Consider the following 12,456-nt stretch of genomic DNA (forward strand, 5'->3'; position numbering starts at 1 on the left):
AATGTCTGTATATTTTCACTATCGATATATCGTTCACCAAAAAAGCCAGTGCATCGATTCATCGACATTATGAAAGGTTAAACAAACAAACAAAAAAAAAAACTCAGTAATACATGTGGAACTGTGGATTACTGTGTAACATTGCAAGTAATGCTTTAAAAACTATTCTGCATATTAAAATGGTTACATCAGTTTATGCATAAACAATAGTGTATGTGTAATATATGTGTGTGTGTGTGTATATGTATATGTATATATATATATATATATATATATATATATATATATATATATATATATATATATATATATATATATATATATATATATATATATATATATATATATATATATATATATATATATATATATATATATATATATCTATATATATATATATATGGATAAAATTACACACAGTGCCTATAGAAAGTCTACACCTCCTTGAACTTTTTCACATTTTGTTGTGCATGTATATATTAAATATAAAACTGAAAGATCATAATTGGATAAGTCTCCACTCCGTTGAGTTAATACTTGGTGGAAGCCCCTTTGGCAGCAATTACAGCTGTGAGTCTGCTGGGATAGGTCTCTACCAACTTTACACACCTAGATTTGGCAAATTTTGACCATTCTTCTTTACAAAACTGTTCAAGCTCTGTCAAATTCTTTGGGGAGCGTTGATGGACAGCAATCTTCAAGTCATGCCACAAATTTTCGATTGGATTTAGGTCAGGTCTCTGATTGGGCCGCTCAAGGACATTTACCTTTTTGTTCCATAGCCACTCCAGTGTAGCTTTGGCTGTGTGCTTTGGGTCGTTGTCATGCTGAAAGGTGAACTTCCGTCCCAGGTTCAGCTGTCTTGCAGAGGGCAGCATGTTTTCCTCAAGGACTTCTGTGTACTTTGCTCCATTCATTTTCTCTTCTATGCTGACAAGTGCCCCATTCCCTGCCGATGAGAAACATCCCCATTACATGTTGCTGCCACGACCGTGCTTCACAGTAGGGATGGTGTTTTTTGGGTGATGCGCTATGTTTGGTTTGCGCCAAACATAACGCTTTGCATTTAGGAAAAAGTTCCATTTGAGTTTTACCACATAGCTACAGAATCTGAGTGTTTTTTTTTTGCATACTTCAAATGGGATTTAAGGTGGGCTTTCTTGAGTAATGGCTTCTTTTTTGCCACCCTACCATACAGGTCAGAATTGTGGAGTGCTTGGGATACTATTGTCACATGCACACTTTGACCAGTCTTGGCCATTAAAGCCTGTAGCTCTTGCAAAGTTGGCATTGGCCTCTTGGTAGCCTCTCTGATCAGTCTCCTTCTTGCTCGGTCATCAAGTTTGGAGGGACGGCCTGATCTAGGCAGGGTCTTGGTGGTGCCGTACCCCTTCCCCTTCCTAATCATATTGACCGTGCTCCAAGGGATATTCAAGGCCTTTAATTTTTTTTTATACCCATCCTTTGATCTGTGCCTTTCAACAACTTTGTCCCAGAGTTCTTTTGAAAGTGCCTTGGTGCTCATGGTTTAGTCTTTGCTTTGAAATGCACTACCCAGCACAATGAACCTACAGGAACTGCTGAATTTATCCTGAAATCATGTGAATCTCTACAATTTAACACAGGTGGAGGCCACTTAACTTGGTATGTGATTTTAAAAGCGATTGATTACACCTGAGCTAATTTGGGATTGCTATTACAAGGGAGATGGACACTTATCCAACCAAGCTATTTCAGTTTTTATTTTTAATTAATTTTCTACAGATTTCTAGAATATTCACTTTTGGAAGTTGTGGGGTAGGATGTGTAGATAAATGAAAAAAAAAATAATACATTTTAGTTCTAGGCTATAAGGCAACAAAAGGTGAACATTTTGAAAGGGGGTGTAGACTTTCTATAGGCAATATATACACACAGGGTTAGAAACAATATGGGGCTATTATTCCAAAGGAATAGTACCTTTTGAAACTTGCAAGTCCTGATGTAAACTTACCAGTCCTTTTGTGAAGTGCATAAGTTGGAATCAACAACAGTTAAGGTCCCCAAAATAGGCGTAGATTTTATTTTACTAAAAAATAAACACTTAAGTTTATTTATTTATTTTTAAAAGCACCTTCGTAAACGCTCATACAGATCAATCAATCGCTTCTTTGCACCTCGTTAGTGAGCAAATAACTGTACTGAATGCTGAGAAACTGACAGCACCAGACGGGGTGACAGAGGAATAAATTCTCTCAGCTGTGTCACCTTGCACACCATGATGCTCTGCCTGAAATTAACACCAATGACACAAGTAAAATGTTTATTTTATTGTACATTACATGTGTTATTTACAAAAATGCTGGCTGGCTTTGAATTACTATTTACAATAATTAATATACTCACAGTCACAGTCTTCACTAATGTCCCAATTTAAAGACTGTACGTTTCACTGTGGCCGTCAGGATAAAATTGCTAGGTGGCCAGTTTATTTATTTATTTATTTATTTATAATTGGCATTTGGAGAAAACCGCTTCAGCAAGTACAGTAGTATCTGCCAGAACTGAAGAATGCTGAATTTACTGTAGATGCTAATGAGAGCATAACAAATACAAAAGAAAAACGAGGGAAACGTAGATCTTTTCAAGAAAGCTCAGAGACATTGTATAAATGGATTTTATATTTTTAAATGCTGCAGTAAGTTCTGCTTGTGAAGCATCCACACAATATATTGGCAAAACAAGTGATTTATTTGCACTGTGCAGGATCTTATTTTCACCCATTGGTGCTTGAGCTAACAGAATCAACGCCTGTGCACCTATCGGTGATTAAAGCCTGGTTTTCAAACAAACTGATTGATTATTGCGTTTTTTGAATGCAACTGTTCATTTTAACAATGTTATTAACACAACAGTACTCACACACTTTTGGTTACCTTCATAACTGTTGCATGAAACTGCAATGTAATAATCCAGCACCCCTGCACTTAAGCATTTGTATGTCAGCTGACAAGTGTTCAGCTGATATCCCATCACGCCTTTCTTCTTAAAGGCGTACAGCCTCTAAACATAACCCCCAATATCTCTCACAAGCACCTGGATACATATTGTTATGATATCACAACAAAAGGAATATTTTTTTTTTTTTTTTTTTTTGGTGCATATGTATAGCTATTATGTACTATATATTACCTTATAGTACAACAATACGACAAAAAATGGGCTGAATGATAATACCAGACAATAATCTTAACATTTTGACCCCGTGTGTTAATTGTCATTGTTTTTTGCTTTGAAAATAGTTGGTTATTTTTAGCAGTCATTTAATGTTTTAGCCTCTCAAAGTGCTTAACACCAGAAAACCCGCCCCTTCAACTCTTTGATTGGTTAAATGTTGTGTCAAGACGTAACACATCTGTCTATGTGGTTCCAAGATTTATTTATTTTTTTCACCCAGCAACACACAACTGATCTAGTCTGCTAGAAGTGCAATCAATCCTTATTGTTAAAGGCACAGTAACATCTGCAAGATGGTCAGATTGGGGAGAACCCTGATTGTACTTGTGTAATAGAATAGTAGCAATTTACTTTGTCTGTTTTCACTGTTTGATCTTGTATGGGCTATTGGGTTCATGCCAGAGTTTGTAGAATCAAACAAAACCATTCGTTCAATGTCTAGTTACTTAAGTACCAGGGCTTGAATTTCATTTTTGTGTGCTGGGGGGGATTTCCCCCTATGCTGCATCCAATGGGGGTGGGGCCCTGTGTTGCTGGGGGGAAGGCCCCGATTTTACCTTCCTTTATTCCTTTTATATATATATATATATATATATATATATATATATATATATATATATATATATATATATATATATATATATATACACACACATACATACACAGCTGTTCATCACTGTGAGACAGAGCACTCTCCATTGTTTTGCCATTGCCTGACATGAAGAGAATAAAGTCTTGCAGTACTTAAAATATCCAGCACTAATTTTATTTATTGATTTTAACCAGAGCTACTCAGAATGCGGCTTGTAGCGCTTTCGTCACTGACACTCATTTCCTTAGATTGTTGTAGCGTTTCAGGCATTCTAAATTGGGTGGAAAATACAGTAGCTTGGTGCCTTCAAATATCTCTGCAGGATTTTCTTGCACTGAAAGTTGTAGATATGTGGGAGCAACTTGGAAAATGTGCAGTCTAGTGGTGATATTCAAGCCGTGGGTACTGTAAAGCAATGCTGCCTCTTAAATTTATGTCATCTCTAAAAACCTGTACACTTGTGCTACTGTTGTACTAGGCAGCAAATGTTTGCTTGCTGCGTTTTTATTTGTTGGCAGCCTATAAGAAATGCAGCAAGGACCAAATTAAATATATTACATATGCTTCTCTGTCGGCCGTGCTAAATACCATCCTCCTACAACTCCACCGTAACTGTTAAACATCAGTTAAAAGTCCTATTTTTTTTTAATCCCTGTTATGCTATCTTATGTGGTTTTGTAACCCACTGCTACTGCCGACTCTGCCAAGATGAATGTGCGTCATCCCAAAATCCATTACAGATGCCGACTTATGTGAGTATCCGTTTTATGAAAATGTCTTGGCTTTAATATAGCAGTACTCCAAATAAGGACCAAACAGATATACCCCGGGGGTAAAGTTTACGAACCATTTCATGAAATTCCTCTTGTATAATACCCCCGGTGATGCTTTGTTTTGTTTACAATGAGCATGCCAATCCTATTTTAGCTCTCTTCATCAGATTTGTCTCCAGTGAGCGTGTCATGGCAAGAGTGCACAAGTTACTCATTCAGTCTCTAATAGTGTTGTTATCCTCTCGAAGATTAAATCAGCTGAAGATTAGAGTAGAAGTGGGACATTCAGACCATGTATTAATCTGTCAGAGGGAAGCAGCAACCTCGCTGTGTACCTTAAAGGTCAAAGCTCTCGGAATGATGATTGTTTTGTCCTTTCCTGAGTTAATTTCTCACAGGAGCAATTCAAAAAGGTGTTGGTACAGTTCAGTACAACTACAATTACTTATTGTTTTTAATTGGCTTAACTGATTCTACTGAAGTCAGATTTCTCTGTCACAGATGTCTGCATTTTAGGCCTGGAGTGGCTTTAACTGCTGTGTTCACTGGTGCAAATTTTGTAAAGGAAATTAGAATTTTAATCCGGGGGGGGGGGTACCCTGTTTGTTGCACTAATATATATAACAGTACATGTAGTGGATTATATTGATCAACCTTTCCATGTTAGTAATTGCTCTAATTCTGAAACTAATATCGATATGCTGGTTTTAGTACATGCAGAATGGCTTATTAAATGGGGAGCAACGTTTAATTACACAATTCCTGAATGTTTAAGCATCCACGAGAGAAGAGTTATGTAAAGTAGCCACAGCTTTTTTTTTTTTTTCTTGCCATGGCACATCACATATAGCAATGTATTGATTGAAAAAGCTAAGTGTAGTAGTACTGAGAAATAGACGTGGTGCGAAATTCATAGGAAAACGGTGAGGTATTTGTTTAACTGGTATTGTGAAGAGGGATTTGTGGAGGAAGATCTGGTGAATGTATTCTTTGTAGAGGAAGAAGAAATTAAGGGGAGTGAGGTCAGTCGGTTTTGACAAGGAGAGAGAATGTAAGCAGGGTGACGGGCGGAGAGGCGAAAATGACGGAGTTGAATTTTAACACATCCAAATCGAGGTCAACCCGTGTGCATATGATTTATGTTCACCCCCGATCTGTTGGGGTTAATAGTGAAAGAAACCACGAGATATGCTAAGGCGATTCGTGCTGATAGCACTTATGGTCCCATCTCCCGCTTTCATGATTGGACGCAGACTGATCAGAAAGAAATTTAAAAGGTTTATAGGCATTCAGATCCTATGGGTATCTCTGGCAAGCCACAAATATCAGATTACTGGAGTAATGCCACACAGTCCATTACATGGACTGCTAATTTTTCTAAAGCGATGCCGGGAAAACGTTATGAAATTCTCAGTTCTTGCCTGCATTTTGTAGACAACAGCCTACCAAATTGGAGGGATCTGCTGGGTTATGATCTGTTGTTCAAGGTTTGCCCTATCTTGAAAAGCTAATAGGCTACTTTCAAAGAGAATACTATCATATTCTGCCTATTGATTAATCAGTGGTGTCTTTGTTAATTCATTCCAAACAACCATAATCATTTCGGAATTAAATCTTGTCCTCACTGATGCTGTCACAAATTACACCTATTTGTTTGTCTACTGGAGTAGCATAATATGTCAAAGATGTAGGAGTTGGTCAATGCAGCTTTTAAGAAACTCAAACCTGCAGGGAAAAGGACACATTTTTAGAATCTGAGTAATGTATAGTAAAATATTGTAGCTATAAATATATAAACACTAATATATTAAAGCTGTGCAGCTGTATAGGAATAGTGTAGCTGTTTATTAATAGTGCAATTAGAAATAAATAAAACAATTGTAAATTTATCTAGCTAAATTTACTAAAGTGACATTGTGTAATATTATTTTAACAGGGAGAGATCAGCAAACTCAGTGATAGCGCTTTTTTTTTTTTTTTTTTTTTTTTAAAGGTAAAACTGTCTTTAGAATGTTGGCATCCATCTTGAATCGACAGGCTGAGTGCACAAGGTTCCATGCCAGCAAGGCAGGGAATGCGTTAACAAATGTGAGATGCCACCTAAGTCAAGGTTCACTTTTACACGCCACCTAATGTGATTGTCATAAATGTGGTCATGTGACTGTAGTTTCTGGGTGACCATAATTTTTCATACAGTTGTGTACTGTGTATGCTTCACTAAAGGTCAAACTTTGTGCTTTTGTGGCATTCATTTTACAAAGCTATCATTGCACTGTATTTTGGTAAGGCTGTAACGTTTTTAGCATTTAAACAGTTTGGGGAAAAAGTGTTTTACTAAATATTTAACTGCTCAGTTTGATGCTCTTGCATTTTATTTTTGTTTTTCAAAAAGTTACATTATTCATACTGTAGCATCTTAATTTGTTAACCACTGTAATTGAAAACTGCCCTTGAAAACCAATGTAAAATTTGAAATACAGGAGGAAAATTTAAAGGTGACTGTAAATGCCTAATGAAGACACTTTCAGTGACAGTTTAAACCATAAACAACCATTTACACAGAGGGTTTAAATGTTTAATTCATTGATAGTTGTTGAACAACCTCATATTTCAGAGAACTGTGAGGATGCAGAATTTTACCTTTGCAATGAGATTCATTTGTGGATATTGCAAAGATTAAACAAAAATCTAAATTAAATCTTGCTGTGCCGCCTGTTAAGTGTTCTGCATTCCTGACACATGCACACATAGTTTTAGCCAAAGAATTCTGCCTGAATATATAGTATGTAAGAATGATTGGTCTCTGTGTAATATTTGTCAATGTAAATTTTGTTTTTAAATGTAAAGTTTCAAATAATTACTCAAGATTGTATTTAAGGTCAGATTACTGATTGACACTTTCACACATCCATACATTTTAATCAAATTTCACAAGCCATTTTATTTTCTTTTTTCCCCAGACGTGACAATGGGTTGCATCAAGAGTAAAGAGGACAAGGGTCCAACTATGAAATACAGACCTGAAAACACTCCAGATTGTATAAGTGCACATGTTGGACATTATGGACCAGATCCCACACAATTAAGTCAGTCACCAGCTTCTAAGGGACCAACTTCTAACTATAACAGTCATTCCATGACGCCATTTGGAGGATCTTCTCTGATGACACCTTTTGGTGGGGCATCTTCATCCTTTTCTGTGGTAACAAACCCTTTTCCAAGTGTTATTACAGGTGGGTTTAAAAAGTCCATAAGGATGTATATTTATTTAATTTTTGTTTTTCCCCCTTTTGTAGAAGTATTCTGGTTCACATTAGTTTTTCTAAAAAAGTTTTGAGATTAATACTCATCATTTCAAAGTCAGCATCAATAACAGACCACGAGATGAACATTAACATAGTGGCCTGAGAATGCACACATTGAAAACGCCAGGGTGTTGCATGGGTGTTTTTTTTGTTTTTGTTTTTGTTTTGTTTTTTCTCCTTATCGGTACAGTTAGTCTATCCAGGGCTGGGGATTATCATCTTGCTTTGCAACCAGTGAGGAAATTTACGTTTTTCAGCCACTGTTTTAGCACATTTTAAGATTGGCAGTTGTTGGAATATGTTCAACTACAATAGATCACCTTCCAAAAGACGGTCAGATTGCCGTAGCTTTTGAGAATGTCAACAAAGGTTGCCTCAAATCCCTTGCATTATTAGAATTAAGTCTGACATTAAATTATGATTTCAAAAATGTGTAGGTGATGATCTCTTGCTGTAAAATTCACACAGCCTACTCCTCCTCCTCCTCATCTTTTCATTAGACGTGACCATTGGGAATGACAAGTTTGTCATGTTTGCTGTTGATTGCCTAAGATTGCTCAATAGATTCAATAAACTTGATTACAAGGATAGCTCTGTCCTTTAATCAAAGCCCACAAATTGAGTATGCCCAGTAGTAGTTTTTAGAAACATCTGCACTGAAAATAGCACCCTCCCAGTAAATCCTCCTTGCATTTGAAAGTCTATTACAGTATGTTTACTCTGCCCTTTTCAAACATAGTCAATACCTTTTTTATACAGTTTCTATTAAAATGAGAAGGGTGTTTGTCTACCATTGTGCGCTTGCACATGATAATGCTCATAAATCTGTTAATTGCTAAGGGGGTGGTGTTTTGTTTGAACACATTTTTCTGTTTTGTTAAATATATAATTCTCTCTGTTTCAGTCCCCTGTTATTCAGAAGCCGTATACACATTTGTCAGCCTCATGTTTTCATGGAAACAAACATCCAAACCAGAAATCCTAGAAACTGTAATTACACTAGCAAACAAGTCCACAAAGATGGGTATCTGAACTGAGCATGTGCCCTGCGTTACATACCGTCACTGCACTACACTGCAGAGTAGCATTTGGAAGAAGGCTACTTTAATGTGCTGGATTAAGACTTCTGTTTATCGTAAAATTGCTTCATAATTAGGCATGTTCTTAAGGGGTGACCTTACATATTTTTGTAAGTTTAGTGGTTCTTCAACGGGTCTCATTATCTTAATCCATTTGAGATATCGTCTTTCATTGACATGAAAACGCCTTTTATAGTTCCCTTAATTTTGACCTGTGACATACACAAATATTAACTTTTTTTTTATGGCACTTTTAAAAGCTGCTACCATTGTACTGTTAATGCCTCATATTTATAAGAAATGTTTACTAACTTAAGATTTGCATGGTTGTAGGTCGGTGACTTCTGATCTCTGACAATATGAATGTCAGGTGAAGGTCATGTGGTTTCTAGGTTTCTGTATGATGAACAGTGCTCCTTAAGTCTTCACTTTCCGTACACAGCTGTATCATTTGTTGTCAAGTTGCATTACAGGTTTTCAAATAAAGTAACACTTTCCACATGTGTACACATGTTCTCTTTTGGTCAGCTTTGATTTATTGGTATTGTCTAATTTAAAATGAACTATTTTGTGTTGACAATTCTTCCTATTCCCGGTTTACCACTATTTTTTTTTTTCACATCAATTTCAATTCACGTTTAAACAGCATTGTCACAAATTACATTGCCAAAAGATCACATTGCATTACTAAACAAATGCAGTTATCAAATGGACCTTATTGTACATGCATTGGCTTTTAAATTATGTTGGAATATGTGAACTTAATTATGACATTTAATCTCTGTATTTAGGTGGGGTTACAATTTTTGTGGCCTTATATGATTATGAAGCAAGAACATCAGATGACCTCTCATTCAAAAAGGGTGAAAGGTTCCAGATCATTAATAATACGTAAGTCTAAGCTCACTGCAAGAAGAAATGCTTATAGTTAAAGCAAATGTTAATACAGTAGTAATGACCTTTCTTAAATAACCAGTTACTTTGATGTTCTCGTGCACGTATTATAAACACAACTGAAACAACAACAGGGATTACATAAAGAACATGTTCCCTCTGCCCTTAGAAACTGCTGCAACAAAGTCATCCTTTTAAAAGTGAGCTGTTCACATTAAGTTGAGTTAGGCCTTCCAGAATATTGGGTTTTGCGTGGTATATGCTGCAACAAGTCAGTCCACATACATGACAAGTGCTCTCTGCACTTCATCTTTCAATACAAGTTTTGTAAGTCCCATTGGTAACAATTCCTTACCTCCGTGACACCTCTCAGAATTCCCTTTAACATCCGGTCTGTTCAGTGTGAATTTAATAGGTAGTTCAAAATGCATTTATTAAATATGAAATGTTTTAAATGTTTTTTTTGTTTTTTTTATAAACAATTTTAGTCAAATTGTGTGTTTCTGTATTTCAGGGAGGGAGACTGGTGGGAAGCGAGATCTATCACTACGGGAAAGAATGGATACATTCCTAGCAATTATGTTGCTCCTGCTGACTCCATTCAGGCTGAAGAGTAAGCCTGTTTCTTATCACTGCTAATCCAACTAATTACTGATTATTTTAATTTGAAAAACATGTTTTGTTTGTTTTTTTTTGTCATATTTAATTGCCCTTTACTTAAAGTAATGTCCTGTTTTTAAGTGTGTTTTGATAAGGATTAGCTTGTGTCAAACCACTGATGCCATTTGAGATGATTTATCATTTAATCAACAGAAATTACATCTCCACATTTTTTATATTATCTAATGACCTATTATCTGGATATGTGGGGTTCTGTTGAGATTAAAATATAGACCTCATGTTACTCCCAGGGTTATCATATATATATATATTATATATATATATATATATATATATATATATATATATATATATATATATAAAATACACACATCTTACACAGACCCACATTGTTTTTAAATTTAAAAGTTCACAAATCACTGATATATCTTGGTGTCTATGCTTTAGTCACCTGGCGTTGACATGTACACCCCATTATGCTAACACCTTTAACCTTGTTTTTTTGGCTGTAAGAAAATTGTGAATTACTTTTTGGGTATTTGTTACATGTATGGAAAGAGTAAATATTTCATTTTTTTTTTTTTAAACTCATTTTCAGATGGTACTTTGGTAAAATGGGACGCAAAGATGCAGAACGACTACTCCTGAATCCAGGAAACCAACGAGGCACTTTCTTGGCTCGAGAGAGTGAAACTACTAAAGGTAAAATGGGGCAAGGGGGGGATTAAGGGAGTGGTTCTTGTCATTGTCTCAAAAGTAAAACATAACACAATCCTTACGTTAAAATAAAATAAAAGTATTATATATATTGCTTATACCTGCATATTACAGTAATGTATGTATCACTCCAAATATTGTGATAGTTAAATTTTAAAGCAACTCTCTCTCTCTCTTATCTAGGCGCTTATTCTCTCTCCATACGAGACTGGGATGAAATGAAAGGAGACAATGTGAAGCACTACAAAATCCGAAAACTTGACAACGGTGGCTACTACATCACAACAAGAGCACAGTTTGAAACGCTCCAAAAGCTGGTCAAACACTACACAGGTAAGGGGACTGTCTGTGCAATTCACTGAATTTAACATACATTTCAGTGTGAATAAAATTCATGCAAATATTTAGTGTGTACAGTATTGAAGGGTTTTGTGTTTCCTGCAACAAATTATTTTAGAATAACTGTAAATGTGTATTTAAAAAAAATCCAAGATCTTTTTGTTCTAGTTGATCTTCACAGATGTTAGCTAGGATTTATAATTCAGGGATAATCATAGTAGTGTGTTATGAGGTAATCATGGAACTCCTGTTGTAGTGTGATATGAGGTAATCGTGGATCTCCTGTTGTAGTGTGATATGATGTAATCGTGGAACTCCTGTCATTCTTTGAATGAGGGTGTCCTGGTATTACAGAACATGTCACAGCAATGTCATTAACAGTATTGTACTACATTTAAGTTGTTTACCTTTGTATGAGATTGGGGCTCAGTGGTTCTTGTGAAATGGTTTATCAGTAAGTAGTGAAATTAGAACAGTTGTCATTGTAATTAGTGTCATCTCTCAGCTGTGATTTATTTGTCATTCCAATTGCATCCACAAGGAAACTTTTTTGTTGATAAATGAGAAGCCAATAGGTCAGATTCACAAAGCATTTGAACAGCTTTAAAGGTCATCTGTCTCCATTAGGAAGATTTACAGTGGGCTTTATAAGGGCTGCATAGCTCTTTTCCATCTATTGAAGTGGTGTCCGTTTTACAAGAATTACATTAGTTACCCGTACCAAGATTTGAAAATTTTAACACATTGTGTAACACTTCATCCAGTTAGGTGATACAGATAGTCTACTTTTCAGATATTAAAAGCTATAATTCAATTGCAATTAAATAATATATATATATATATATATATATATATATATATATATATATATATATATATATATATATATATACTGTAGCACTGCAGATTTCTGTTTATTC

General features: G+C 35.6%; 1 protein-coding gene across 2 annotated transcripts in view; it reads left to right on the forward strand.

The window, feature by feature from the left end:
- Nucleotides 1–12,456, forward strand: part of LOC121314496 (tyrosine-protein kinase Yes) — a 39,085-nt gene that overhangs the window by 16,059 nt on the left and 10,570 nt on the right. The window contains exons 1-6 of one of the 2 annotated variants that reach the window (XM_041247856.1): nucleotides 6,649–6,669; nucleotides 7,542–7,814; nucleotides 9,757–9,856; nucleotides 10,374–10,472; nucleotides 11,079–11,182; nucleotides 11,381–11,530. In XM_041247856.1, the coding sequence (XP_041103790.1) occupies nucleotides 7,550–7,814; nucleotides 9,757–9,856; nucleotides 10,374–10,472; nucleotides 11,079–11,182; nucleotides 11,381–11,530 (718 nt within the window). In that variant the 5' untranslated portion in view covers nucleotides 6,649–6,669; nucleotides 7,542–7,549. Of the gene's footprint in view, nucleotides 1–6,648; nucleotides 6,670–7,541; nucleotides 7,815–9,756; nucleotides 9,857–10,373; nucleotides 10,473–11,078; nucleotides 11,183–11,380; nucleotides 11,531–12,456 lie in introns of those variants that run through there. The other variant, XM_041247855.1, reaches the window with a different exon arrangement.

The sequence above is a fragment of the Polyodon spathula genome, chromosome 4 (genome assembly GCF_017654505.1).
Source record: "Polyodon spathula isolate WHYD16114869_AA chromosome 4, ASM1765450v1, whole genome shotgun sequence".
NCBI lineage: Eukaryota > Metazoa > Chordata > Actinopteri > Acipenseriformes > Polyodontidae > Polyodon > Polyodon spathula.